The sequence below is a fragment of the Maylandia zebra genome, linkage group LG2 (genome assembly GCF_041146795.1).
Source record: "Maylandia zebra isolate NMK-2024a linkage group LG2, Mzebra_GT3a, whole genome shotgun sequence".
Classification (NCBI taxonomy): domain Eukaryota; kingdom Metazoa; phylum Chordata; class Actinopteri; order Cichliformes; family Cichlidae; genus Maylandia; species Maylandia zebra.
The window spans coordinates 7238778-7263752 of NC_135168.1; the positions used below are offsets into that span (position 1 = coordinate 7238778).

A 24975-nucleotide genomic window follows, 5' to 3' on the forward strand; every position below is an offset into this window, starting at 1 on the left:
ACGGACTGTCAGCTGCTTTTACATGCTGTGAACATGAGTAGGTTTGATCAGAGTTTCAATTATCAAAGAAAAGACAAACTGAGCAAAAAGAAGGAAAAAAAGACCAACTTCTTCCCAACTGACAAGAAAAATACTCGTCATGTTTTCATAATAAAGGATCAGGCTCCCCATTTATGACAGCTTGGACCAATAATGTATGTTACACTGATGCTACTGTAGAGACAGGGTCAACATCTCTATTTAAATATAATTAATATACAAAACACAATAAAAGTTATACATGAATTATTCATTATTTTTACCATTGATAAAATTCATGTATACTAATCACAGTTATACATGAGTAACGACATTATTAATAATGATTAATAATAATAATTCTAATGCCAACATGATGACTGTTCATAGCTCCTGCTTTGAAATACTGAACTTAAACATTGAGCTGATGAAAGATCACAATTCACAGTGGCCCACTGTCAGAATCATTCTGAATATTAACTCATCGAGTTAATCTGAACCTTTCTCAAATGTGCTGTGAATACATGCTGCTGCAAGCCACTGTGGGAAAGCTGTGTTATTATCATGGAAACATCTGTGACACATCCACAGAGGACGAGGACACAAAGGGACGACACGCAGAGGCTGTGTTAAAGTCAAAAATCCAAATCTTTAGTCTTAAACAGGCAGTGGTTACAAACAGGAAGACGAGCAGTCCATTAAACAGTCTACAGGGTCAAACATACAGAGAATTCAAACAGCTATTAAAAACAAATAACTGGACACTGAAAAACTTCAGTGATGTGTGAGGCACCAAAGGGAAGCAGCTGAGTATATTCAATGAATTCTCTTCAAATACAAAGACAGAAACTCCTACAGGCAGCATGCAAACTGAGCAGGATACACAAAGATCAGAGATTACAAAAGAAATCAGAAAAGGATTTCAAACTTACTGAGAGCAAGGCCTCTGTTACAAATCTGTCTAATAGAAAAACATGCTGTACAGATACAATACGCTCAGTGTTCATGGTCATTTAAAAACTGGCTCTACCTGAACCACTTCAATATTTTATGAAGTCACTGAGTCGACCATTTCTACAGTTTGTTTCCTTCATTGCAGTTAGAGTGCGGCTGGTAAGGATGAAAACACACACAGAGCGTAAATTGTCTTTGTTAGTAACAAACGTCAGCAAAGAAAAGACAAAACACACAAACACTCTCATGATATTCATGAATCATTAGAAAGCATCCAAACATTCTGCTCGTGGACTTTTACAGTCTTATTTGCACTCACTCATCTTCATAATCATCCTGATCAATACATGACAGGGGAGGCTTTGAGGTAGGCGGGGCTCTCTGCTGATGTCAGCATGAAAGGCAGGACCAGCGTCTGCCACATGTTGGTGAAACATCACAGTACACTGGCGTGGTTTCCTTTCCAGATGTTGGACGTTTGACACTTCAACGTTGAGGCCAACAAGAAGACACAGTTTTGGGTCGGGTTGCTGCAGGGTTTCTAACTGAGCAAAAGCAGAAGCACACAGACCAACAGGGATCAGATGCTGAGTGTTAGAGGAACATCTGTGCTGATCACTGAATGCTGCTGTGGTCTCTTGTTGAAGTTGGCTGGTGGGACAGTCTAATAGTGATATCCTGCCCATCGGAGGAACACTTTTAAAAACACATGCAATACTTTGTTTGTATTACAGTCACAGTTTATGTTATTTTTGTCCTTTAAAAGTGTTGCTGTACTATAAAGTCCTATAATTTGAGGCTAAAATGGCTCAGAGAGTCTCTCTCTCAGAGGATCTCCTTTGAAAGTGGAGACGGCTTTATCCGCTGATCCACGTCACTTTACCTGGATGTTTTCTTTGAAGCTGGATGAAGACTCCTCTCCCTCACTCCTGCTGCAGCTGTGTGGTCCAGTTGGCCTCTGAGGTCACAGTCAACATCTGTAGCAGAAGAGGGGAAATAAAAGTCCAGGTTACCAAAACTGGGAGCTTTTCCAAAATAGAGCGTAACTGGACTTTTTCAGCCTTACAGGCAGATAGTCGTCTGAAGCTGCAGCTTTTTCTTTTTAGCTTTTTCCAATCTCTGCTCTCGGCTTTCTTTGAGAACATGTCTGCTTTCTTGGCATGGGTCTGTCTGCTGTTGGTGAAGAGACTAAATCCACATACTCGCTACTAAGATCTCCTCAAGTAGTCTCAACCAGATTACAGTTTAAGAGTAAATGTCTCCTGAGAGTTTCACCTTGGGGAGATGCTGTCTTGCTAACATGCAATCATGAGCATTAATCTATGAGGTGAAAAAGTCATTTTAAAAGCTCCAGCCACAAGTTTTATTTCATCTGTGTTTTGGTCAGAGTCCCATCAGACCTCCAGAATGGTGTCAGAGTGTTTTCTATCCACGTGATGAGCACAGGCCTCAGGTCCAGACCTCCACGGGCACCATAGCCTCTTTGGAGCTAATAGGTGCAAGAAGGTTTTGTTGGGATAGGAACTGAAGAGGAAACTGACGAGGAAGGCAAGGATCTTCTTCAGCTCCTCCGAGCCGGGACCTCTTTGTGTAGGCCAGCATTGGCCAGGTAGCCCTCCAGCATCGCTGGATGGCCGACAGTGGAAAACCTAGAGGAGGAGGAGAGAAACAGCAGCTTGGAGCATGTCTTTATACTGTTTAGTTTTTAGAGCCACAGACTTTCTTTTAATGTCATTGTTCAGGATCTATGACTGATTATGTATTTATTGTATTCCTCCATGACTGTGTGACAGCAAGTGGAAAAAACCAGCTTCACCTTTGTTGATATGCTTGTAATTTTAATATTGATTAAATGGCCCATGAAATAATAGAAAGCTCATATATGAAAATGTATTTTAAGAAGTAAAATGTTAATCTGAGTACAAAGGAGTACACTCACCTTCTGGTAGATGGAGGTGTAGCGAGCGCTGGTGAACATCCAGGCCTCCTCGTAGAACTGATCACTGATTGGATCCAAAACATCGATGGAGGATCTGTGTAAGCGCTGAGGATCGTCCTGATGGACAGAACAGAAGGAGAGTGAGACAAGTGAAGATATACTAAACAACACTGTGACATGAACTGAGCCACACACAGTTTGATTCACAGCTGATTGACACATTATTTGACCACGAGCAATCTTTTCTGGTTTGACGCCATCTTTGTAGCCAGAAACCAGCTCTCTCCTCGGCTTCCTCCACTACACGCTTCCCCCACGCCAGTCTCCTCCGTCACTATAAAGGGGAGAGTCATGAGCTCCATCACCCTCACCTGTGCCGTCCAACGTCCCGCCACCAGCCTCCACTGCAGCAGGCCAGAGACCACACCCCTGCCACAATAAGTAAAAGTATATCCTTGCTGTACCCTTAATGCTAAATGTGCTAAATTAACCGCTGCCTTTGCCCCTTTGGGATTATTCTTATGTCACTGGGATGTTGACCTTTGACCTTCACATTAGAGAGATGGGCAGACATAATTAGTGTATGAGTTTTAAAGTAACAGGTAATAAAGAGAGTGTAGCAAATGTAGTCAGGTTTCTTACTCTGTATCACACATGAGTGCCCGAGGGAGGCGGGGCTGACTGGGGAGACACAGGAAACAGAGAGACAGGGCTGACTCGACATGAAACGATGAAACGTGGGACACGGGAACAGAAACTAAACACAGGCTGAAATGAACACTGAGGGAGGGAGAACTAAGATTACTGAGAGCCTGATAAATAAGAAGAACAAAAACCAAGAAAAACAAGAGTCAAAGAAAACCAAAAACACAAAGCATTGGGCCAGGACCCACTGCTGTGACATTTATATGTGATAAAAACATTAAAAACTGCTCAGATGTTGAAATCTTTCTACGGATACTTTAGGTTCAGCTCTCCAGCCTGGCATTTGGTTAAGCATGATTCAAACATTTGATTTTGTTTAACTGGTTTTAATTATAGTTACTTTTTGTGAACATTTGTTGCAGCATTTAAAAATACATCATTTATTTTCAAACTTTTATTTGATTTAGAGCATCATATTTGACCAACGTAAATGTTTTAATTTCATATAAAATAACTGAAACAGTGAACTAAATATCTGAAATCTTTCCTTCCTTAAAAGTTATAATCCTACTTAAGTTATAGTGCAAACGCTTAAGCAACAAATATACTTGATGCTAATTAATTAATATTTCCCTTTGATGTTGCAACTATGCGGTCACTTCTGTCTTTAAACAAAATAATATTTTCCAGTTACAGAAATCATAAAGTCCAAACTAAAGTGCTACTGTTGCTATATGCATTTTATATAAATCATGGATGATGGTCCTGACATGAAGGAAGAGAAAGTTACAGGTTGCATCCTTTGACTTTGTCTCCGTGCCTTTGGGCGATTTTCAGAAGGACAGATGTTTCTGTTCAATTCTTAAATCAATTTTTTCAAACACAAACACTATTTTAAAGCTTCTAGAGAGTAAAATATTAATGATAATTATAATAACAATAATAAAAACAAAAGCTCTCAGATCCATCAAACCAAGCAGCAGAAAGAACAATAACTGAAGAGAAAACTTTAACCTTGTAGACTTCATTATGTTCCAGCTGCTCTACAGACGCTGTGACCTCGAACTTAAGCAGGTCGTAAAGTATGTGCAGCTCAATAACTTCATAATCAGACCCTGTGGTATTTAGGCAGCAGAACAACTAAGAATAACAACTACAAAGAATGTTTTTAGGTTTCTGTTGTACTGCAAGGTTCTGTACAGGAGAACCAAACCAAGAGCAAATATTACGTCTCATTTACACCTGAGCACGAAGAGCCATCAACATTTAGCAAATTGAATCATCTTTGTTTAGATGCAAGAAGAATCATATAGAAATGAAAAAGTAGAAATAGAAATCCAGAGCAAAGATATCCTCTAATTCAGCGTAGCACATGTGCAGCTGCTGCGATTCACGTAAGCATTCGGCTCGTCGCTGTTGCAGATTTTTCTCTCGCTGTTCTGGCTCACAGCGCTGCAAACACAAAAATAAATATCCCCAAAGGTGTGAAAGGGAGCTAATTAGTAAGAGTATTGTTACTCTCCGCAGGAGTAGTCCAGCAGTAGAAATCAGTCCAATAACAAGGTGTGTAACATCTAGCAGGGTGACAGAAAAACCCAGGGTAACTTCTAAGGACCTCAACGTCTCTCTCACATTGTGTTTTTTAAACATGCTTCCATTTGTCACTTCAGTCTTTACTCTGAAATACAGGAAGAGAAATCATGGCTGAAACAATTTCTCATGAAACCAGGGGTGTGGTCCAACAGTCAGTTTGGTGAGGAAGGTTCCTAACTGAGAGAAGTGACCCAGAAGTATCTGTGTAGCAGCCACAATGAATCCAGATCATGAGCTTTATTAACTGATCAAAGTCTCTTCTTTCATCTTCTGTATCATTCAGTTTGCATTGGTAATGCCCATTATTGTAATGCTTTTTTAAGACCAGCAAAACTTTATTTCACTTTGGGTTAGCTGGGATAAGTGATGGATGGAGGGAATTTTACTTCAGCCACAGAAATCCTAAACAGGAAGGAGGAGCAGAGTTACAGTGGATCACTATCCAACAGGGAAACAAGGTTTATTTCAATTTCTTGGCCATGAGTGAGATTTACTGAGTGGGCAAATTAGGGAGACGACACCATCAGATCCCGAGCCCTCCATGTGTTAATCAAGAGACGGCTGCTGTGCTACATCCATAAATAATGAATAAATTAGGAGCTAAAGCTGAAAGGCCAGTTTATTTGTACCATCTTCACGTGAACACATTCAAGAACATCACAGATGAAGAAACATTAAAAACTTCCACACTACATAAAGCAAGAAAAATAGTTTTTCTTTCAGGTGGTTTCAGAAAAACAGAAACATCAAACATCTCCAAGACTCTCTTTGAAAGAACTAAAAACCTTTGTTCTCATGGTCCAATCATGAGTGAACTCCCCGATGAAGCCTTGTGTGCTAAAACATGTCAGAGTTTTAAAGGTTAAACATGAGTTTCCAAAACGTTTTGCTGGAGAACAATGAACTATTTGACTGAGTTTCAATCATTTACAGACGAGCAAAACCAGGACAGAGAAAAAAGGACAAAACTGACTCAGTAAAAAACAGAAAAGAAGATCCCATGTAGATCTGTATTATGTAGAAGTTCAGCCCAGCAACCAGTTCAGTTCAACACAAGTTTAAATGATTCTATCTGAACTCTGTGGAGCCTGATCTCAAGCTTTTTGAGTCTGACCAGAGGAAACCAGAGGATCTTTCTGTGTCTTCAAATTCACTGTGATCCAGTGATGGGAGTGATTTCAGCCCTGAGTGATCGCGCTGATGTTTGCACAGAGCAGACAATGAGGTGAATGTTTGGGCACATTGGTAACAGTGAAACAGTTTATTAGTAATGTGGGATCGTTTGTGTGCAGAGTATGAACTGAGATTCCTGAAGCTCTTGTCACACTGGTCACAGCTGTAGTTTCCTTCTATGTGTGTTCGTTCATGAATGTTACGATTACCTGACTGTGAGAAGCTTCTCTCACAGTGTCTGCACTTGTGTGGTTTCTCTCCTGTGTGGACTCCTTTGTGTGTTTTAAGCTGACCTGCAGTGGTGAAGGATGACCCACACTGATCACAGAGGTGCTTTTTAACCCCACTGTGAATCAGTTCATGTTGTTTTAACTCACTTGGTGTGGTGAAGCTTCTCCCACATTCTTTGCAGTATTTCAGTTTGTCTCCAGTGTGTCTACGTTGATGTCTTTTTAGGGTCTTTTGCCGACTGAAAGTTTTTCCACAGAGGTCACAATGAAAGTCTTTCCCACCACCACAGTGATGACAGGGTTGAGAACTGGATCCATCTGTGTCGCTCTGCTTCTAAACAAAGACACAAAGACAGTGTAAGTCAGTCCTTCAACATTTGTATCCTGAACGTCGCCTGAAATAAAGAGCATCTCTGCAGACGTCCAACTACATTTGACTGTTTCAGTTAACACACTCAGTTTACTGGGCTGCAATAACTACAATACTACCACCATAATACTACAGTAATACTAAAATTATAACTGAAAGGAAAATCTGAATAATCACTCAGAGCTGCTTTTCCATGCAGTAGAATTGCTAACATGCTAACACAGTTTAATGAGCAGAGTTGTTCCAAACAGTCAGGCTAAAATGACAAGATAACAATATAAATACATACCTCACAGTAGCTGCACTTGTAGAGTCTCTTTCTGGTGTGGATCTGTTGGTGTTGTCTCAGGTGACGTGGAGATTTAAAAGTCTTCTCACACCGGTCACATTGATAAGGTCTCTCCTCAGTGTGGGTAAACATGTGTCGTTGCAAGTGTGTGTGAGTTGTAAACTGTTTGCCACACTGTTCACAGCAGTACACATCATGTCTGGTGTGAATGCGTAGGTGTGTATTTCGGCTCCCTCTCTGGCTGAAAGTTTTTCCACAGATGTCACAGCTGTATGGCTTAATTCCAGAGTGGGTAACTAGATGCCTCTGTAAGTGGCTACTTTGAGTAAAAGCTCTGCCACACTGATCACAGCTGTACGCTTTAACTCCACTGTGGATGAGTTGGTGTTGTTTTAGGGAACGCTTCAAGGAAAAAGACTTTCCACACAAGTCACAGCTGAACGGTCTCTCTCCAGTGTGGATGACCTGATGCTGTTTTAGTGAAGCCTTCAGAGTAAACTCCATCCCACACTCGTCACAGGTGTGTTTTTTCTCTCCCTTTCTTCTGTGAGGTTTGTCGGCCTCCTGAGAGCGCTGACTTCTGGCTCCATGTTGGTCCTGCAGTGACAGAGATACAAACAGAGGCAGTGAGTGAAATGCAGTCGTGGAACAAACTCAACCTTCAAACTCCATTAACACTAGTTTTAAACCTGAAGGTGGAGCGTGGCACCAAACACCTTAAAGGTCTCTTATCCCCACCTGCTGGTAGTTCTAACACATTACATCCAACCTGCTGTTAAGCCAAGAAAGGTTATTATGTATTTTATCAATATTAGTATAGTATGAACATCTTCACACTAATCTGGACGCCTTATTCTGGATTAACTGAAGTCTGTTAAGATCTGTCTTATTAGCTGCTGACCAAATGATTGAACAATACTCCAGATGAGACATTACTAGTGCATTAATGACATCTTTCATAATGAAGAAGTGATACACAAAGAGCATTTCATAGCCATAGCTATGCCTTGTCGGCAGAGTTATGTGACATTAGTGATGTTTGTACTTTCAGCGTTAACTTGGTTTTAAAGCCTTTAAAATATACGCCGTTCAATAGTCGACCTTAATCTGACAGAGAATGTGATGATTTTGTGGATAATTAAAGTCAGTCATATATCCACAAACACAACAAGCTGAAAGTCAGTGATGCTGCTCGGTTTGCAGTCCTGAACATCACGGCACAAGCAGGATTCACTGCACTGTTAATGTTAGCTATGTTATATTGCTGCCTCTGTTCGGTGGTGTCGAGCCAAACGCACTTTAACGTGTGTTTGAACGAGCTGACGGTTCACTCGTTAAGCTGAAAGAAAGATGCTTTAATCACAGCAGTCACACATGTGTCCACTGCACCATCTGGAACTCTTCTTGTTTACACTCGTAATAACACAAACACTAAATCCTGCTTCTCTGGTGCTGTTGTGTAGCAGTGTGTACACCTGAGACTGTCACCTGTCTGTCTGTCCTGCACTCTCTCTCTGTTTCTTTCTCTCTGATTGTGGAATAAAAGTATGAACATGTGTTTATAAGTTACACTTGTGTTTGAATCCTGCAGCTTATCACACATTTGATTTCCATGTGTGACGACTGCAAGTGTCCAGAGTGAGAACAGACTGAGGGACCCACTGCTGCACATCATCTGTGAGGCTTTGCAGCCCTGATGATCCACCAGGACAAACTCAGCAGTGTGTGAGGAAGAGGAGGAGGAAGAGCCAGCAGCAGCTGACAGATGGAGAGAATAGACAGACTGTTCCCTGTTTGTGAAGGACTGCTAGGAAAGTTTAACATAACTGTCTGTGCTGAATCAGTCTTATTAGGTAATGTTCAAATAATGTGATCATCCCAGTGTTTTCAGTGTGGGAGAAAGTACTCAGGGCCTTCAAGTTACACACTATGAAAGGCAGCAACAAGTTTAATGTTCAGAAACCTAAAGTCTGTATCAGCAGCAGGATGGAGCTAAAAATAAATGTTGGTTTCAGTTCTATGAAGCTTTGAGTATTTTGGATCAGTAGCTGCTGTGTTTGTTGCATCATATTGCTGTAACTGTTTATATGCTTTATATATTCTGAGCTAAGTTGATCTATAGTGTTACATCATATTCTATAAGGATGTTATGTGTTTGTAGACTTTCTGCCCAGTTTGACCCATTTAGCAGAAGTCAGCCTGTTTAAGGCTCTGATATCTATTCTGTGTGACTTACAGCAGTTATGACATGGTCTGATTTTCTCACCCAATAAAGGAATATTTCATATATCAGTCTACTCTTCATTCTATCAGACACAGCTATCACAGCTCCTACATTTGCTTTTTACACATATATGTAAGCATTGAGCCAAATTTAGTACCAACATATTAAATGAACAATATTTGTCTCTTATATATGATACATCTGTATACACACTGTCACAGATACTTGTCTGTGAGTGAAGTGATTAATATAATAACTATAATATTGGCCATATTATATTTACATTACCACAGTGAGATGACTTTAGTCTCATGAACAACATCAGCTAATTGTTATTTACAGCTAATCTTAAACAACTGTTCAGCACAGAAATGAAGCCCAACAATCATGTTTCACAGTCCTGTGGTCTCAGCCTCAGATACTCATCAAATCACACAGAGCTCATGTAGAAACAAATGAACTAAATATGTTCTCCTTCATTTCTGTCAAACAAAGCTGTATGAAACGTTTCCAGCTGTTAGTATCATGGTTGCTAGGCAACCTGGGCAGCGCGACGGAGGCTAGACGTCCCATTTCACGAGCCTACGAGCCTCGCACTTCGGCCTTAGCGGTCTTTGAGTACGCGGCCCTTGAGGACTTTAAAGCTGCAGAACCTGAATCGGGATACAGCCATGATGATCTCCAGCCTCGTGCTCGCCAACATTCTCACCTGAGTTAAGAAGACGATCACTGAAATGGTCTCAGCAGGTCCTTTGATGACAGCAATGAAATGCAGTGGTAAGGCTTTTTGGGGATTAAGTTCGTTTTCATGGCAAAGAAGGACGATGCGGTTCATCTGATCACTCCTCATAACATTCTGGAGTGCAGGCAAAATGCTATTATAAAAACTTAAGCAGCAACTTCTCCAGGTTCCAATATTTATGCAATTCTCAAACCTTTTGGCCACGACTGTATAACCTCTTCTGAAGTTTAGTGGATATTATACATGGTTATGCTCAGGATGTGTCGGCCAGTTTCCACTGGAAACGCCTTTTGGTTAAACTGTCAGCGAGGAATTTGCATTTGCACTGTTACATTTTTATATAACTTTAATGCACATAAACAACAGCTGCTTGTTTCAGTGAAAATACATTGATGGGTTTTTAATAAAGTTGTGCAGCTGTAAAGTATTTTGTCTGGTGTCAATTCTATCGTCAGCTACATCGTTATGGCAAATGTTCAAATGTATATGGTGATAAATATCTTTGGTCATATGGTCCTGCTCTGTCTGTCACCTTCTGTGTTGAGCTCATTGTTTCCTCTGTAGTGGCTGAGCTGAGTCCAAGTAGCTGAAAATGTTCCTCTGCTGCTCCGTCAGACTCTCCTCCTCCTGCTGATCAGCTGGGACACAAAACAGATCTTTGTTAGGCTCCACACTGCACTGAAGAGTCAAAGTGTCTCATATGTTCATCTGACAAGTAAAAGAACACATTTTTGTTTCCCGAGGTGGGCAACTTGTTGGAAACAAACACAAAAGCTTTGAGCACTGATACCTGCCATTGCTGCCATTGAAAGATGCAACGCCAGCAATGTGGATTGTCAAGACTCAAACCAATCATCAAGCAAAGACAACAGGGATCATTTGTTTCTGTTTATTTAGCATTCACAGCATTTGTAGTTGCCTTCTGTGCAGGGGAAGTCCACGCACACTGTGTGGTACTGCCATCCGCAGAAGGTGCATTCAACCTCTGTAAGAGAAACGAGATTGTCTGAGACTGAAATGATATTAACTAAAGAAGTGGTGATTTGTAAACCTTCACATTTTGATCCGGGACGTACTCTGCATGAAAACAAGCGCTCACTCTTCCTGCTCAACAAATGACACGGGCGGAGCCTTATACCACGTGATACAGAAGCTGTGCCGTGTGATGCTAAAATTAGCAGGGAAAAAACCACGGAGAGCACGTCAGGGATGACGAGAAAGTGACAGGAGAAAATCCGTCCCGGTCAACCACCCAAACATCAATAACAGGAACCTTATACAGCGCTTCCCTATACACGTCGAACTCCCGCAGGCACAAAGACATTACGGAGGCTATCACTTATCACCTGACCAAAGATATGGCTCCATCAACACTGTGCAAAACGAGGGATTTAGGAAAACGATCAACACCCTAGACAAACGCTACACAGTGCCGTCCCGCAACTATTTTTCTATTGTTGCACTACCTGCTCTGTACACGCAGCGTCGAGCAACGGTGGAGACGGAATTTCAAGCAGGACAACATTTTGCTGCAACAACAAAACGTGAGACATTTGTTGTTTTATGTTTATTTATTGTTATGAGAGAATCATGATCTCAATTCTAAGCCAAAAAATCGTGATTCTCATTTTATGCAAAATCTTGCAGCCCTAACATTAACACAAAACTATTGTTTCACCAGAGAAACACACATGAAGAGAGAGAGAGAGACAATAACAGCTACCAAACAGTCGTCATAATTCGTCACACAATGAGAAAAGGACAAATCAACAAGTAACAATGACTAATTAATATTAAAATCTGTAACATAATGTATTGTTTGGAGTTTAGTCTGATTGGTTCAGGATGAGCTGCCATTATCCAATCACACGTCTGCTTACCTGCATCTTTTCTCTTTTTTCTAACCTGAGCACCTGATGGCTTTGAACTTTTGTTGTCCATCTTCCATTGGTTTGAATTTTGCGCTCCAGTACAAACACAAATCCCCCAACCCGAGGATCAGCACAATTAACCTAACAGACCTACACCTTAGTTCACAGATTCACTTTGTCTAAGGTTGATTTCTGGGATTTCACACAACCCAGGATTCAGATCGTGAATCCATGATGGGCTTGGATTTACATCATTATAAATGAAATGTGCTCTACTTGGAAGCAGCCGGCCCCGCCCCTTTTGACGGGTTGTGTGAGACTTTAAATCATCAAACTGTAAATTATAAATTAAATTGTTATTGATCCTTTACCCCGAGTCCTAAAGTGTAGATTTATTTTCTTACTCTTCTTATATTTATTGTTTGTTTACTTGCACCGCTGTAACTGCAGCCTCGTCGTCTCGTCTCTCTATATGCTGGACTGTCTGTAGCGGAGATGACAATAAAGTTTACTTTGACTTCAGCAGCGCGCAGGCGCACCGAGGGCTCTCGCGCTCACGTTATAGAATTTAGAAAAAACATGGGTGCAGATTATAAGTCTGTATCATAATATCTGTTTGTTGTGTTGTTTTTATTTTGTTTTGCGAGTTGGTTATTAGATGCCGCTCCAGCCAGCCAGAGACTCCCCGCCGCCCCGCCCTCTCCTCCCTGTGCCGCCAGCAGCAGGCGCACCTCGCAAACGGAGGGCGCCCTTACTCCCAGCAAATGGCTGATAGAAAACCGATCGGTGCCTACGAATTTCCCAATATGCGCTGGCATGACGTCGGGGAAGCATGGGTACGACCGATTATTTTATTTTTTTCTTGCCCGTGATGCCCCCCCCACCACGATGCATTCTATTGGTTTGCACACTTACACACACCCAGCTGTGGTTTCCTGTTTTGCTGGACTCTGGAGAGCCCCGCCTTTAACGCTCTTCTCTCACAGAGAGCAACAGAAAACTTGGAAAAACTCCAGATTGACTGAACTCAGTTCAAAGTTACCTTGACACCTTTAGATGTGAGACGTAGTGATGGTCCGCTTGAAGCTGACGCTCCGGTGCGTGTGTCAGAAAGATCAACGCGCTGCTTCAGAAGCACCGTGTCGAGGCTTGATTCGGCTACGGGCTGTGCGTTAAACGTGAGTCTGGGAGCGCGCTAGCCGCGTGACAGAGACGCAGGCTTCTCCGCCGTTTGGGGCGTGGAGAGAACCTAGGTTCGGGGTCCGGAATCTCCGCCATTTGGGGAGTTTTCAACAGAGAGCGCTAGCTGTGCGTGCAGACGCAAGCGTTAGGCCTATGTTGTGTGTGTGTGCGGGCCAGATGTGGTCTGCGTGAGTGTGGCTGATTGTTGTCTTGTAATGGAGAATAAAATGTGTAAGTCTGCCTTAGAAGGAGATGTAAAATTTATGCAGAAAGTTTTACCAGGCAGCACGCAGTATGTAGGTTGTTGGTGTGAGAAATATGGATTTGAAGGGACATTAGTGGAAGTTAAGTGTAAAATGCTGGTAGAAAGAATAGCTGTAAGTGTAGCAGGTAAAACAGGGAAAGCGAAGCAGAGGAAGGAATTGCAGTTAGCAGTTGCTAAGTTGTGGCTGGAGCAGGTTCAGAAGAGGAGAGAAGCACAGAATGTTAAAAGAGCAATATTGCAAGAAGTTCTTGTGAAACCTGAGGATGAAACTACAGCTCAATCCACTGCAACTACTCTAGAACAACACCGTAGAAAAGCATTAGGAAGAGCAAGAATGTTAGCAGAAAGAAGAGCCAGAGAAGAGCGTGAGAGAGCAGAGGCAGAGGTGGAGGAGAGATTAAAGGCATATTAGGAGCAGCATTGAGTCCATTACAGACTAGGCAAGAGAGGAGACAGAAAGGAAAGAAAGTGAACACAAACGTTACAACTACATATCCATCCCTGACACAACACAACACAAAAAACAAAAAACAAAAAAAAACATATGGTGTTTCTGTAACAGAGTGTGAAGATGAAGAAAGTTTTTCTCCTGATCAATTCGGCGAGTGTGAGAGTGTCTGACGTCATGGTGTGTGTGAAAGGTATCCAGCTGGGGCAGACGTGATTCTGCAGGTCACCTGCCCAGTGGACAAAAAGAAATAAAATAGTTGTGTGGATGAATGATAGCATGAAGAGTGTTTGGTGTTTCTCAGTCTGAAACAGCTGTAATGCTATTTTCTGTTTTGGAGAAAAGTACAGTTAAAGAAAAAAACAGAGAGAGATGTGTGTTGTTTTAAGCAGTGATGAGAATAATGGAAGTGTGATGAGAGAGGAACACAAAAACATACAGAAAATGCATTAACTATACTAACCCCACATGCATATACACATACAATGATACTAATGAGACCAGACAGCATCTTAAGCATGAGATTCTGTTTGTCATCTTGTCCAAGTCACTAGTAAGATGAAAGTGATACATAGACTAGTGGACTGAATATTATAGGAGGACAGATGGTTGCATCATAGAGGAGAAAACAGAATGCTGATGAGAGGTCTTAAATGAGTGAGCTGAGTGAGCTGATTGTGAGTTTCTGGTGTGTGAAGAAGTTTTACCATGGCACACATTTAGTTACATGAGAACTAAAACTTATTATGTGCTAAGACAACAGGGTTATGCTGTATGTTGTGTGTATGGCTGATTGGATGAATGTTTGAGATTAAACTGGCTGTTGATTTGTCTTTTGTTACTAAGTTGAACCTGCCAATTGGGTTGTTACGATTTATCCCCCTGGCATGAAGAACACGTGTCATGACTTAAACAAGGCCTTTCTTTCCTTTGATTTCCTTTATTTTCTTTCTTTTATTTTGTTACTTTCATGGTGCACTGAAAGTTTTGTTTGATGATCTCTGTTTGAGCAGTTCTGCACGATTAGAACCGAAGCGTCGTCGAGAAAACTGTTGCAAAGTGAGCTTCTCCAAAATTAAAATGGGCTCAGGAGAAAGCCACTTATTTGGGACAATTAGGAAACAAGTTCCTGTCCAAAAGGATTCAACGAGGAAATCCAGTCTAAATTATTTTTCTTTTTGAAATGACGTTGTTTTGCTGAGCGTGGAAACGGATGCGACGATAATTTCCACAATTAGCAAAAGAAGGAATCACTGAGTGAATGAGTAAGAATTTTAAAATAAATGGTAAACTGACTGACTGACTTAACACCATTGTGTGAAGTCAACCCCCACCTGACAAAGGTGTGGATGTATCTGTGTGTGTGTCTCTGTTACAGGAGAAGGAGACCACAGGATTCCTCCTGTGGGTCACATGACTATGTGAACTCTGAAAATTTAACCTTTTTAGTTTAAATTCTCTGTCTGTGAATTTACCATGTGTGTGTGTTATTCACTAACTTGTGTTGCTCACAGACATTACTGTGAGAAAGTGTATACACCTGCGCAGCGGTAACATTTACATTTCTTTTTACAGCAGATGGTTGATCATGTGATTTGTAAAGGATTCAGCACAGACAGACAAGTGACGATTGAACAGATGTGCAGTGGTTACAGAATAGTTACATGGAGCTCATTATCTGACCACACTGTTGGGCTCATGGTGAGTGACAAACTTAAGGGAAGTCACTGATTACAATGTGGAATGACGTTGAGATGTTAAATAATTTGGAACAAATTATGGGAAAAAGTAGGAGTTTAATGAGTTTAGAATAAACCTGCAATGATACTTGTCTCTGTGATGCTGAATACTTTATTACTCTTATGATCTACAGTTGGTTGCAAATGTGAAGTTGTTTTAATTTTAAGACTTTGTCTTCTGTGATACAGGAGCTGGGAGTTAAACAAGCTGAACATTTAAGTGCTGACTAATGTTTTTACACAGGGTTACAGCTTGGAGTGAAGCTGCTCCAAGGGACAAACCCTGGAGATTGTTTTAGGGAGACTGTGCAACATTCTTGTACATGTCTCATTGGGGAGTTGACACATGGCGAAAGCCGTGTGGCGAGAGGAGTGTCATTTTTTCAATTTGTAGATGTCGTGAGGTGCCATGACGAGAAGGAGTGACTGAGAGGATCGCCCATAAGATGGAAGCTGAGGGAGCGTGCCAAGCTCCAAAAAGTGATAGCGCAGAGGAGGTCCAGCGATGGACTTGTGGTTCTGTGAACAGCACAAATGCCAGGTGACTGTAAAATAACTAACAGCACTTTTTCCACAAGTGAAGCCAGTAACTTACTATCCTAAAAGATTAGCTCTAGTTGCTCGTGCTTTACCTCCATGCGTGAGATCAGTATGTGCAGCAGCTTAAGCTGTACAATGTTTCAGGAAATAGTTTATTTCACCTTTTGCAATTGTTAGTTCCAGAAGAGGTAGATGTTTACTATCGCAGACTAAACTTACATTTCTGTCACCTACAAGACACTTGTCTTTAATGTTACTGTTACTCTCACAACCACACATATTACCATAAAGTGGTGCACAATTCTGAATCTGTCCAACCCTTTTTGCCAATGGAGGAGGCCACTTCTCTTGAGAGTAGAGAGCGCGAGGAGAAGAAGTGTAAGCTGAGGGATGACTTAATAGATGTGCCACTTGTTGAGGGAAAGGTTTGGTTTGTTGATGATTTGAGTTTTACAACAGCAGAGGGACAGACTAGAACAGGTTTTACTGTAGCAGACAGTGAGAGAGAGTTATCTATGTAGGCCAACTAGCATGTTTCATATTTGCTTGAGCAGCAGAGATGCTAGCTTTAACGGAAGCGTGTAAAGCTGTAGAGAGACAATATACACTGATAGGCAGTATACATTTGCTACTGTACATTTCTTTGTAGTGCAGTGAGTGAGACGAGGTGAGATAACTTCTACAGGGAAACCTGCAGAATACACCAAACTCTTGCAAAATCTGCTGGATGCAGTGTTATGGTAAATGGTAAATGGCCTGTATTTATATAGCGCTTTACTAGTCCCTAAGGACCCCAAAGCGCTTTACATATCCAGTCATCCACCCATTCACGCACACATTCATACACTGGTGATGGCAGCTACATTGCAGCCACAGCCACCCTGGGGCGCACTGACAGAGGCGAGGCTGCCGGACACTGGCGCCACCGGGCCCTCTGACCACCACCAGTAGGCAACGGGTGAAGTGTCTTGCCCAAGGACACAACGACCGAGACTGTCCAAGCCGGGGCTCGAACCGGCAACCTTCCGATTACAAGGCGACCTCCCAACTCTTGAGCCACGACCGCCCCAGTGGAATTGCAGTTTGTAAATGTGCAGCACACATGTGAGGGAAAGATTCAGTTGCATTAGGGAAAGTTCTTGCAGATAAGATCACAAGAGAAGCAGCTGTAGTTAAACATGGTGTTAACCTTTTATCAGTACAACATCAGCAGACATGCAGGCCCACTCACCTACAGCAGGAAAACAGTTGTGACTTACAGAGGGAGCAAGCTTGCAGGATGATTTTTTATCTGTGTGATAAACCAGTACTGCCTAATAATTTGTATAAGACTGCTGCTATTTTGAGCCATTGGCTATACCATGTCTCAACAGGAGGGAGATGAGCAGTCGTTATACTCACTCTAGAATTAGTTTATACTCTAGGATTATTAAATACTTTTTAAAAAGAAAAAACTTTTTGCAGGCAGTAAAGTTAAGATTTAGGAAGACAGGCAGGACATGGTTAGACTGTATAGAATAAGTACATGAGGATTACTCCAACAGAGAATGGTCTGACTCTTTGAGATTATATATGTTAGAGCATTTAGAGTTCCAGTCTTCTGTAGTGATGATAGAAAAGCAGAAGAGAGAGCATATCAGCAGATTAGATGCTTGAAAATGTTTAAAAGTAAAGTAGTTATGAGAACAAATGATCTGCCAGATGATTCTGTTTCTTCGCAGGAGCAGAGCCTGAAGTCTGGAGATTGGATGTTGATAAGGCCATGGAGAGGAAGTGCTGGTCCAGTCCACGATGGGAAGGTCCATATCGGATGCTGCTGACGACGACCACAGCAGTGAAGATTGCTGGAAGGAACACTTGGATATATCAAGCGCACTGCAAGAAGGTGACACACATCCAGGCCAGCTCGGAGTAAGTGGCAGGAAGACCGGGAACAAAGGGGGGGGGGAAAGCCTCCAGGGCCCCTCGTCTCAATCCGGTGAAGAAACCAACTGAGCCACAGGTACTCATCAGAATGGCTGGGAATGTGCTGTGCATCTTCTTGTGCCTGTGGACCCTGAGTGGGATGACAGGGAGCGCACTGGAACAGAGCAAACCACACCCAGTACCCGCATGGGTTTTCAACAACTACTGGTGGCAGTTTAAGAACACAACCGCTCACATAAACAACGAGACCAATGGTTATGCTTGTGATGCCACTGGCTACACATTCTTCTGGACTGTGGCCATATAGCATCACTGAGAGCGAGACAGTTTGTTTGGTTGCTTTGGCAACACATCCAGGAACATTGCCAACTTTTCAACTGCTCTGAACCTGAATGGAAGGTTGATTCACCAGTAGCTGGGAAGGTGAACTGCTCTGGTAGGACAGACCTGCTCGTCTGACTCATAGAATATGACTTGTTGCAGGACATTATACAGTTAAACGAACTGGAAACAGGCCAATTGCCTATGTGTATGAAGGACAATGGATTAGCCCAAGTTGGAGATTAACCATGGAACATGGCAACATCACCTATTCTTTTGTCTTTTGCAAGAAGGATGTAAACAGAGAAGCCTTTTGTCTACATTCACATCATGAACACTTGAGGTTTTGAGCCAAGAAGATCAAAACAGCTTGATCCAATTTCCTTTACAAAGCTTTTTCTGCGGTGACAACAGGACAGGAGAAGAGTTGTAAATGCAGATAATTCACCAGTTGACTCTAACCCCCACAGGATGCCTACAGTGAGAAGATTTGGGGGGTTGATAGGAGTCATAAAGACGGGTGTTGACCAGGCTGCAGCTTTGAAGTTAGCTGAGAGCCACATGGACAAACAATAAAGTCGACTGATGCGTTTAAATACCTATGTCTGTATACAGTTGGATTGTAGTGACATATGATTTTTGAGAATGATGATTCTTCTTGTTTGACCTTTGACATTCAGTTGTGTACTTTTGCACGACAGGAGTAGATCCGCCACAAGGCTGGATAGCTTGGTTACTGTCTGGTCCTTGGTGGCATCTTCTTTTGAAGATATTAATTCCTGTTTTTGAACTGTTGATACTGATTTGCTTATGTATAGGATGTAGTTTACTGTGCATGAATGAAATCTACACTGACACTGTCTGAACAAAGGGTGCATAAGTTGAAATTTAAGTATACAATGACAAAAAGGAGGGAAATGTTAAGTCTAATTGTTGAATGTTGCCATTGTGTTTCTTAAATTTGTATAGTCTTAGTTTAAGCAGTAGGATCAAAGCCATTCCTTTGATCCTGACCACCTCTCCAGCCACTCTGTGCTGGGGGAGGTTTTATTGTAGATACATCCTATCTGAAAGATCTGTTTCTTCTGATGTAAGCTTCCTGGGTTTATGACCCTTTGATCAGCAGACACACACACACACACACACACACACATACACACTCAGTGTATGTCATTTACATACAGTGCCTTGTCTTTGTAACCAAAGGGGGGTTGCAAGGGGAGGTGTTTTGTAAACTATTGTTTGAAGTTTGTCAATAAAAGGCAGCGAGAGGAGGCCACCATTGTGGTCATTTCGACGTGCTGGTCACAGATGGAAGGGCCTCCCTTGCGCAAGAAATCGATCGAACACTGTTGCCTTGTTTTTCTTTCATGGGAATAAGTCCTGGATACAGCGGGGTCTGAGTTTAGACCCAACAGCCGGGTCCTGCAAAGACCGAGAAGGCCAGAAGTGCGAGGCTGTGAAATGGGACGGTCCAGCCTTCAGATCTGTGTCACCGCTGTGTGGGTGGAGTTGAATAAACTCGCCGTCTGCTCCTTGCTATCTAAAATATTACAGGACACTGGAGTAAACTCTCGACCGTCTCACACTTCTGTTTCATCAGTTTTCTGTTTGACGTTTATTCAGCTGTGTGAAAATCCCGCAGGAACCCACCGATGGATTAATTTGTAGTATTAAGTTGTATTTAATCTAATAATCTAATAACTTTGATCTCAGCCAAACCGATTTACTCCGGAACAAATGAAACACAGAAAAAAGGCAAACAATTACATTTTTAAGTTATCCGAGTGACTTATGGTAAATGGCCTGTACAGCGCTTTACTTGGTCCTAAGGACCCCAAAGCGCTTCACACATCCAGTCATCCACACACACACATCCACACACTGGTGATGGCAGCTACAGTGTAGCCACAGCCGCCCTGGGGCGCACTGACAGAGGCTGCCGGACACTGGCGCCACCGGGCCCTCTGTCTTATATATCATGTTTAACCTGAGTAGCCAAAGAGCGGGGTCTGAAAACGATGAAGCCGGGAGTCCACTGCTCTCGCCGGCTGGAGTGACCATTGAACCCCCCGGCTTGCTATCGAGCGGGTGGGTAACAGACGTCTCCGAAAACGTCGGCGCGCTTTTGCAAATATGCGATGTCTTGATGAACCCAGCAGATATTTGAAGTTTACACAGCTACTTTCTCCCCTTAATATATGTTAAAAATTTATTTTGTGGCCCAGAAAGATTAATAAGACTAATTTTAAAACTTAGTAGCGGCCGCCATTGTTGGCAGCTGAAATTTGGCTGGGCCGCACTATGAATTCTGGGATATGGTGGGCCACGAAGGACACACCCGACCCATCCTTCAAACTCGGGGGAATGAAGGACGCATTTGAAGGAGTCGAGGAATCGGGACAGCCTTCGTCGCCTGGCTGTGACGTCATCGGCCTTCAGATGCGGCCTCCGGAGGATGCAGCCGACGTTTTGGGACACAGCTTGTGTGTCTTTGTTGGTCATGTGACCTCCCAGGGACTACACATGGAAACGAGCAGTTTAGCTCAAATCTGGCAGGTTTCCATCGTCTGTTTTTGTCCTGATGTCCATGAACATGAACACTGTCCCTGTCAAACACGTCCAGATAATCTGATCCAGTGTTGTTCTTCTTCTGTGGTGTTTGTGATGGAGCAGCAGCTGCTGATCCTGATGTCCTCCACCAAGGGGGCAGCAAATTCAGCTGACTGTCATCATTTATTAAAAAGATGTAACAATGTGACATAATGCAATATAATAGTGTCAGTTACACATTGTGGGTTGCACTGTGGCCAGAATGGACATTACCTCCTGCCTAATGGAAGCTGTCAGCCATCCTGCAACCATGAATTAGATAAGCAGAAGTGAAGGGATTGTTAACAACAATTTAATAATAAAATGTAATGTGATAGTTGCACTTTATTGGCTACCCACAATCGTATGAATAATAACCATGAATGCACTGCATGCTCATAGCAAGTTCTTTAGGTTTAAAGTGAGATCCTGCTTTAAAGGGCGCTTCATCTGCTGGGAATGACATGTTTCTTCTAGTATGTAAGGCTCAGCCCATCTTACTGGGACTTACTTTTGTAGGTCCACATGCTCTAAACCTGGTGCTCCATGATTGGTGCAGAAGCTTTAAGCTACTGTTAGATTATAATATTATTTTATGCCATGTTATACCCCTAATTAAAGATTGTGAATTATTATGTAGTTTTAGTTTGCATTATTCTCCTGAGTTAGAAGAAGCTGATAATGGTTGCATTAGTTAAACTGATTTGCATTGACTGAATGTACAAAGTCCCAATGTGTAGAGCACACATTAATAAATTAGTCATGTTCTCCGTGAAACTAAATAAGCTTAATCCTTAAAGACCCCTCGAATTATTTACTAGATGTTTATTTTTGAAAATTAATCAAAACCTGAGTTAAAAAAAAAAAAAAAAAAAAAACAATTGGCAAGGCCACACCCCCACACATGTGATATAAATTTAAAGGTACTGTTGTCCTCTCTAAGAAACATCAGGACTTAGAGGAGTGGCAAGTAGAGTATGAGAGCTACAAGCAAAAACTAAATGTGTACTACAGTGTGCAAAAATGAAATACTGGGTCATCAGGGGGTTATGAGGGACATCTATAAAACTAAAAATCCCACAAACCTCGAAGTGCACTTGAAAAGCTCACACAAGAAGGTTAACCTAGCTTACCTTGAAGAGCTCATCAGGGGGAGCACACTCCCCCTCCTTGAAGAGCTCCCCCACTCAACCCGCATCCCCCGAAAACAGCTAACCCCAGATAAGGCAGCGTGATGTATCCCGAGATAACAGGACTGGGACATCTAAATAAATGTGTGAAACAATCGCCTTCAAAAAGGTTATCAATTCACTTCAACCAAAATTAGGAACACTCGGTGCGGCAAGAGTTAATAGTGATTAGTCTCAACACCCAAGGATAACCAGAAGAGCATGATTGATATGATGGAACTGAGATTTGGTTACACTTAATTTTTGCAAAACACAACTAAAACTAAACTGAAACTAAGGATTTTCAGAAAATAAAAACTAGACTAAACTAGCAAAGAATTGGTAAAAACTAATTACAACTGGAAAAAATTGAAAATCTGGAGTCGAAACTAAATAAAAATAAAAACTAATGAAAATGGCGAAGCGTTTAAAACCCTGGTGCAGAGATTGGCAAATCTGACCAGGAACGTTATAAAATGGATTGTCAGAACAGTCAGCGTTAAAGCCACTTTCAGTCCATACTAGGATGGCATTGGACATCTTCGGGGCGGAAAAGGGTTGGTGTGACCAAGGGGTGGTTTGGCTTGTTGTATGTATATTTGAGATCATATGGCTCTGGATGGACCAGTTACCAGGGCATGGAAGGAGGACAGACTCATTAAAGGAGGAGAAGGAATTTCCTGGGATTGGAGATCCTCTGAGTGAGTGGTTGATTAAAAGCATGCATAAAATAGAAGTTATCTGTTGTTATTGATTGGTAATAGATTGATAATTGGCCACATTTACAGCTGTATTGACTTGTTGTGGACGTAGTCGACTTCAGGTTTAAACACTCTAATTAACAGGTTGAAAATAGTGACATTAAAGGAAGAGTATGCAGCGCCACCCTGTCAGACGCCAGTGATGGTGGAGCTCACTGATTAATCAGGTGAGCTGGATTCATGGCTGATTCAAAACTAAGATCCCCCTGCTGTGGTCAGTAAGGGGAGAACAGGGGGAAATAAAATTAAAAATAAAAGAGGCATTTATAAACGTTTATGTGTCGAGTGAAACGGGATTAAAGGGTGTTTTACTGTTATTTTAAAATCAGCATTATTATTGTATGAGAATCATGCAATAAGCATTGCATCGATGATCATTTATTGAAGCTTTTGACCTTATACTAACATCTGTGTTCCTGTGATTGTTATAACCTCTGATGAATCTTCTATTTACAGGTGTTAGGATAATGATATAATTTTTCATTGCAGGTGTAACCATGATCGTTTTTATACATATTGCAACTTGTTGCTCATTGTAGAGTTGTGCTCAAGTTAATAAGGGTTAAAAGCTACAGTCAGCGTGAATGTCTGACTGGTCTATTGAGGGAAAAGGCTTCGAGCATAGAAGGCCGCACGCGCTTACAAAACACTGATATCATGTTATTCTTTGTGATCTTTTCTTGAATTATGTCCTTTGTTTAGTTTAAATAGTGGCAGTTAATTAAACGACATTTATTAAAATATTAAATACCTGAGTCAGGACATTACACGCAGATCACCTTAAGAGTCTGGGAAACTTTGTAGCTGCCTAACTTTTTTTTGAATGTTCTAGCTCTGTTGATTTGACACATTGGAATGTGTCAAAAAAAGGGGGGGAAAGTTGAGCTTTAACATCAAGCAAGGATTATTTGAACATTTTATAACTTCATTTGTGTCTTTAATACCTTAGGTATGGTAAAGCTTAAGCTAATAGCGGCCCGAGAAGTTTCTGGTCCTTTGTAGAGAATCAGTGAGAAGCATAAATCATCACGTCCATGTTTAAGCATTAATCATTGAAATGAACTGAATAGCGTTTAGAAGATTTGTTAATTTCTTTGTCTTGTGTTAAAAAGAGTGGTTTCAATAATTCTCAGACACACCTTGCAAAAGTTGGCACTTGGTCTTTTGAAGGTCATAAGCTTCATTCGGCGTGATGGTCCAGACTGATATATTGCAGGTATTGACTTTGAGTGCAGAGGGCTAAATGCAAACACGCTTACACACACATATGATTAGAATAAGTCCCTGGGACATTCTGAATGTTTTAGACCAATTCTGAAACACTAGAAGGTCAGTAGATAACAACATTAGATTATTAGGGGTAGGAAGAGAGGTGTTTTGGTTTTCTGTCTCTTACAGAGAAAGGAACAGACACCAGACGAGGTCACAGAGATGCGAGGATCCTCCGTAGCAGAGACAGACACAGTGACTGCCGAGACATCAACTGGGTCCAAGGGTCATGGCGTTTGGGCTCCAGCTAGTCACCACAAAAGGATGGATCCCATAAACACAGCAATAACCATGAAGGGGTTGGCGGAAATCCGGGAACACCAGACCAACGAAGTTCGAGAGGCTTTTGGGCAAAAAGGGGGACACCTTCCTGTTCCTTTTTCTGGAGGATACACAGATCGTTGTTTGAAATCGGGGCAGAATAATCCCCTGATCTGTGCCACGACTGAAGGGTTGTCTAACCCCTAAGGTTGAAGAATGAAGAGCAGAGGATCACCCAACTGGACGACACTGGTAGCTGCAGCAATAAAATAAAGGCTAAAAGCTCTTTGGACAGAGGTTCTAGTCTGAGTACGTCTGAAGGGTATAAGGTAGCACCAAAATAAAGCTGTGGGAGACCTGGGAAGTGTCATCTGTACCTGCTATTGTTGGAATAATAGTTTTTCTTGCATCTGAACTGCGCAAACACAGAGGTCATCCCACATATGGTTCGCCC

General features: G+C 41.9%; 2 protein-coding genes across 7 annotated transcripts in view; both read right to left on the reverse strand.

The window, feature by feature from the left end:
• LOC143413230 (protein NLRC3-like) overlaps positions 1 to 24975 on the reverse strand; it is a 154699-nt gene that overhangs the window by 38425 nt on the left and 91299 nt on the right. The gene's annotated exons all lie outside the window — the stretch shown is intronic.
• Positions 571 to 13330, reverse strand: LOC143412443 (phospholipase D1-like). 6 transcript variants are annotated; one of them, XM_076888779.1, is made up of 6 exons: positions 13091 to 13330; positions 10710 to 10815; positions 2912 to 3028; positions 2373 to 2621; positions 1856 to 1949; positions 575 to 1517 (listed from the first exon to the last, which is right to left on the reverse strand). In XM_076888779.1, the coding sequence occupies exons 2-5, from the start codon at positions 10725 to 10727 to the stop codon at positions 1896 to 1898; spliced, it is 438 nt and encodes a 145-aa protein (XP_076744894.1). In that variant the 5' UTR covers positions 10728 to 10815; positions 13091 to 13330; the 3' UTR covers positions 575 to 1517; positions 1856 to 1895. The 6 variants fall into 6 exon arrangements, 5 of the variants coding, with proteins under 5 accessions (XP_076744894.1, XP_076744893.1, XP_076744891.1 ...); XR_013100378.1 differs by lacking the exons at positions 10710 to 10815; positions 13091 to 13330 and adding exons at positions 6700 to 6886; positions 7212 to 8865 and having other exon boundaries at positions 571 to 1517; positions 1856 to 2621; XM_076888778.1 differs by lacking the exons at positions 10710 to 10815; positions 13091 to 13330 and having other exon boundaries at positions 577 to 1513; positions 2912 to 3303.

Excerpts from the sequence above, each read along its gene's own strand:
- LOC143412443 (XM_076888775.1), bottom strand. Across the intron at positions 6,887-7,211 it reads ACAAGTGCAGCTACTGTGAG|AAGCAGAGCGACACAGATGG; the intron begins GTATGTATTTAT and ends GTCTTTGTTTAG.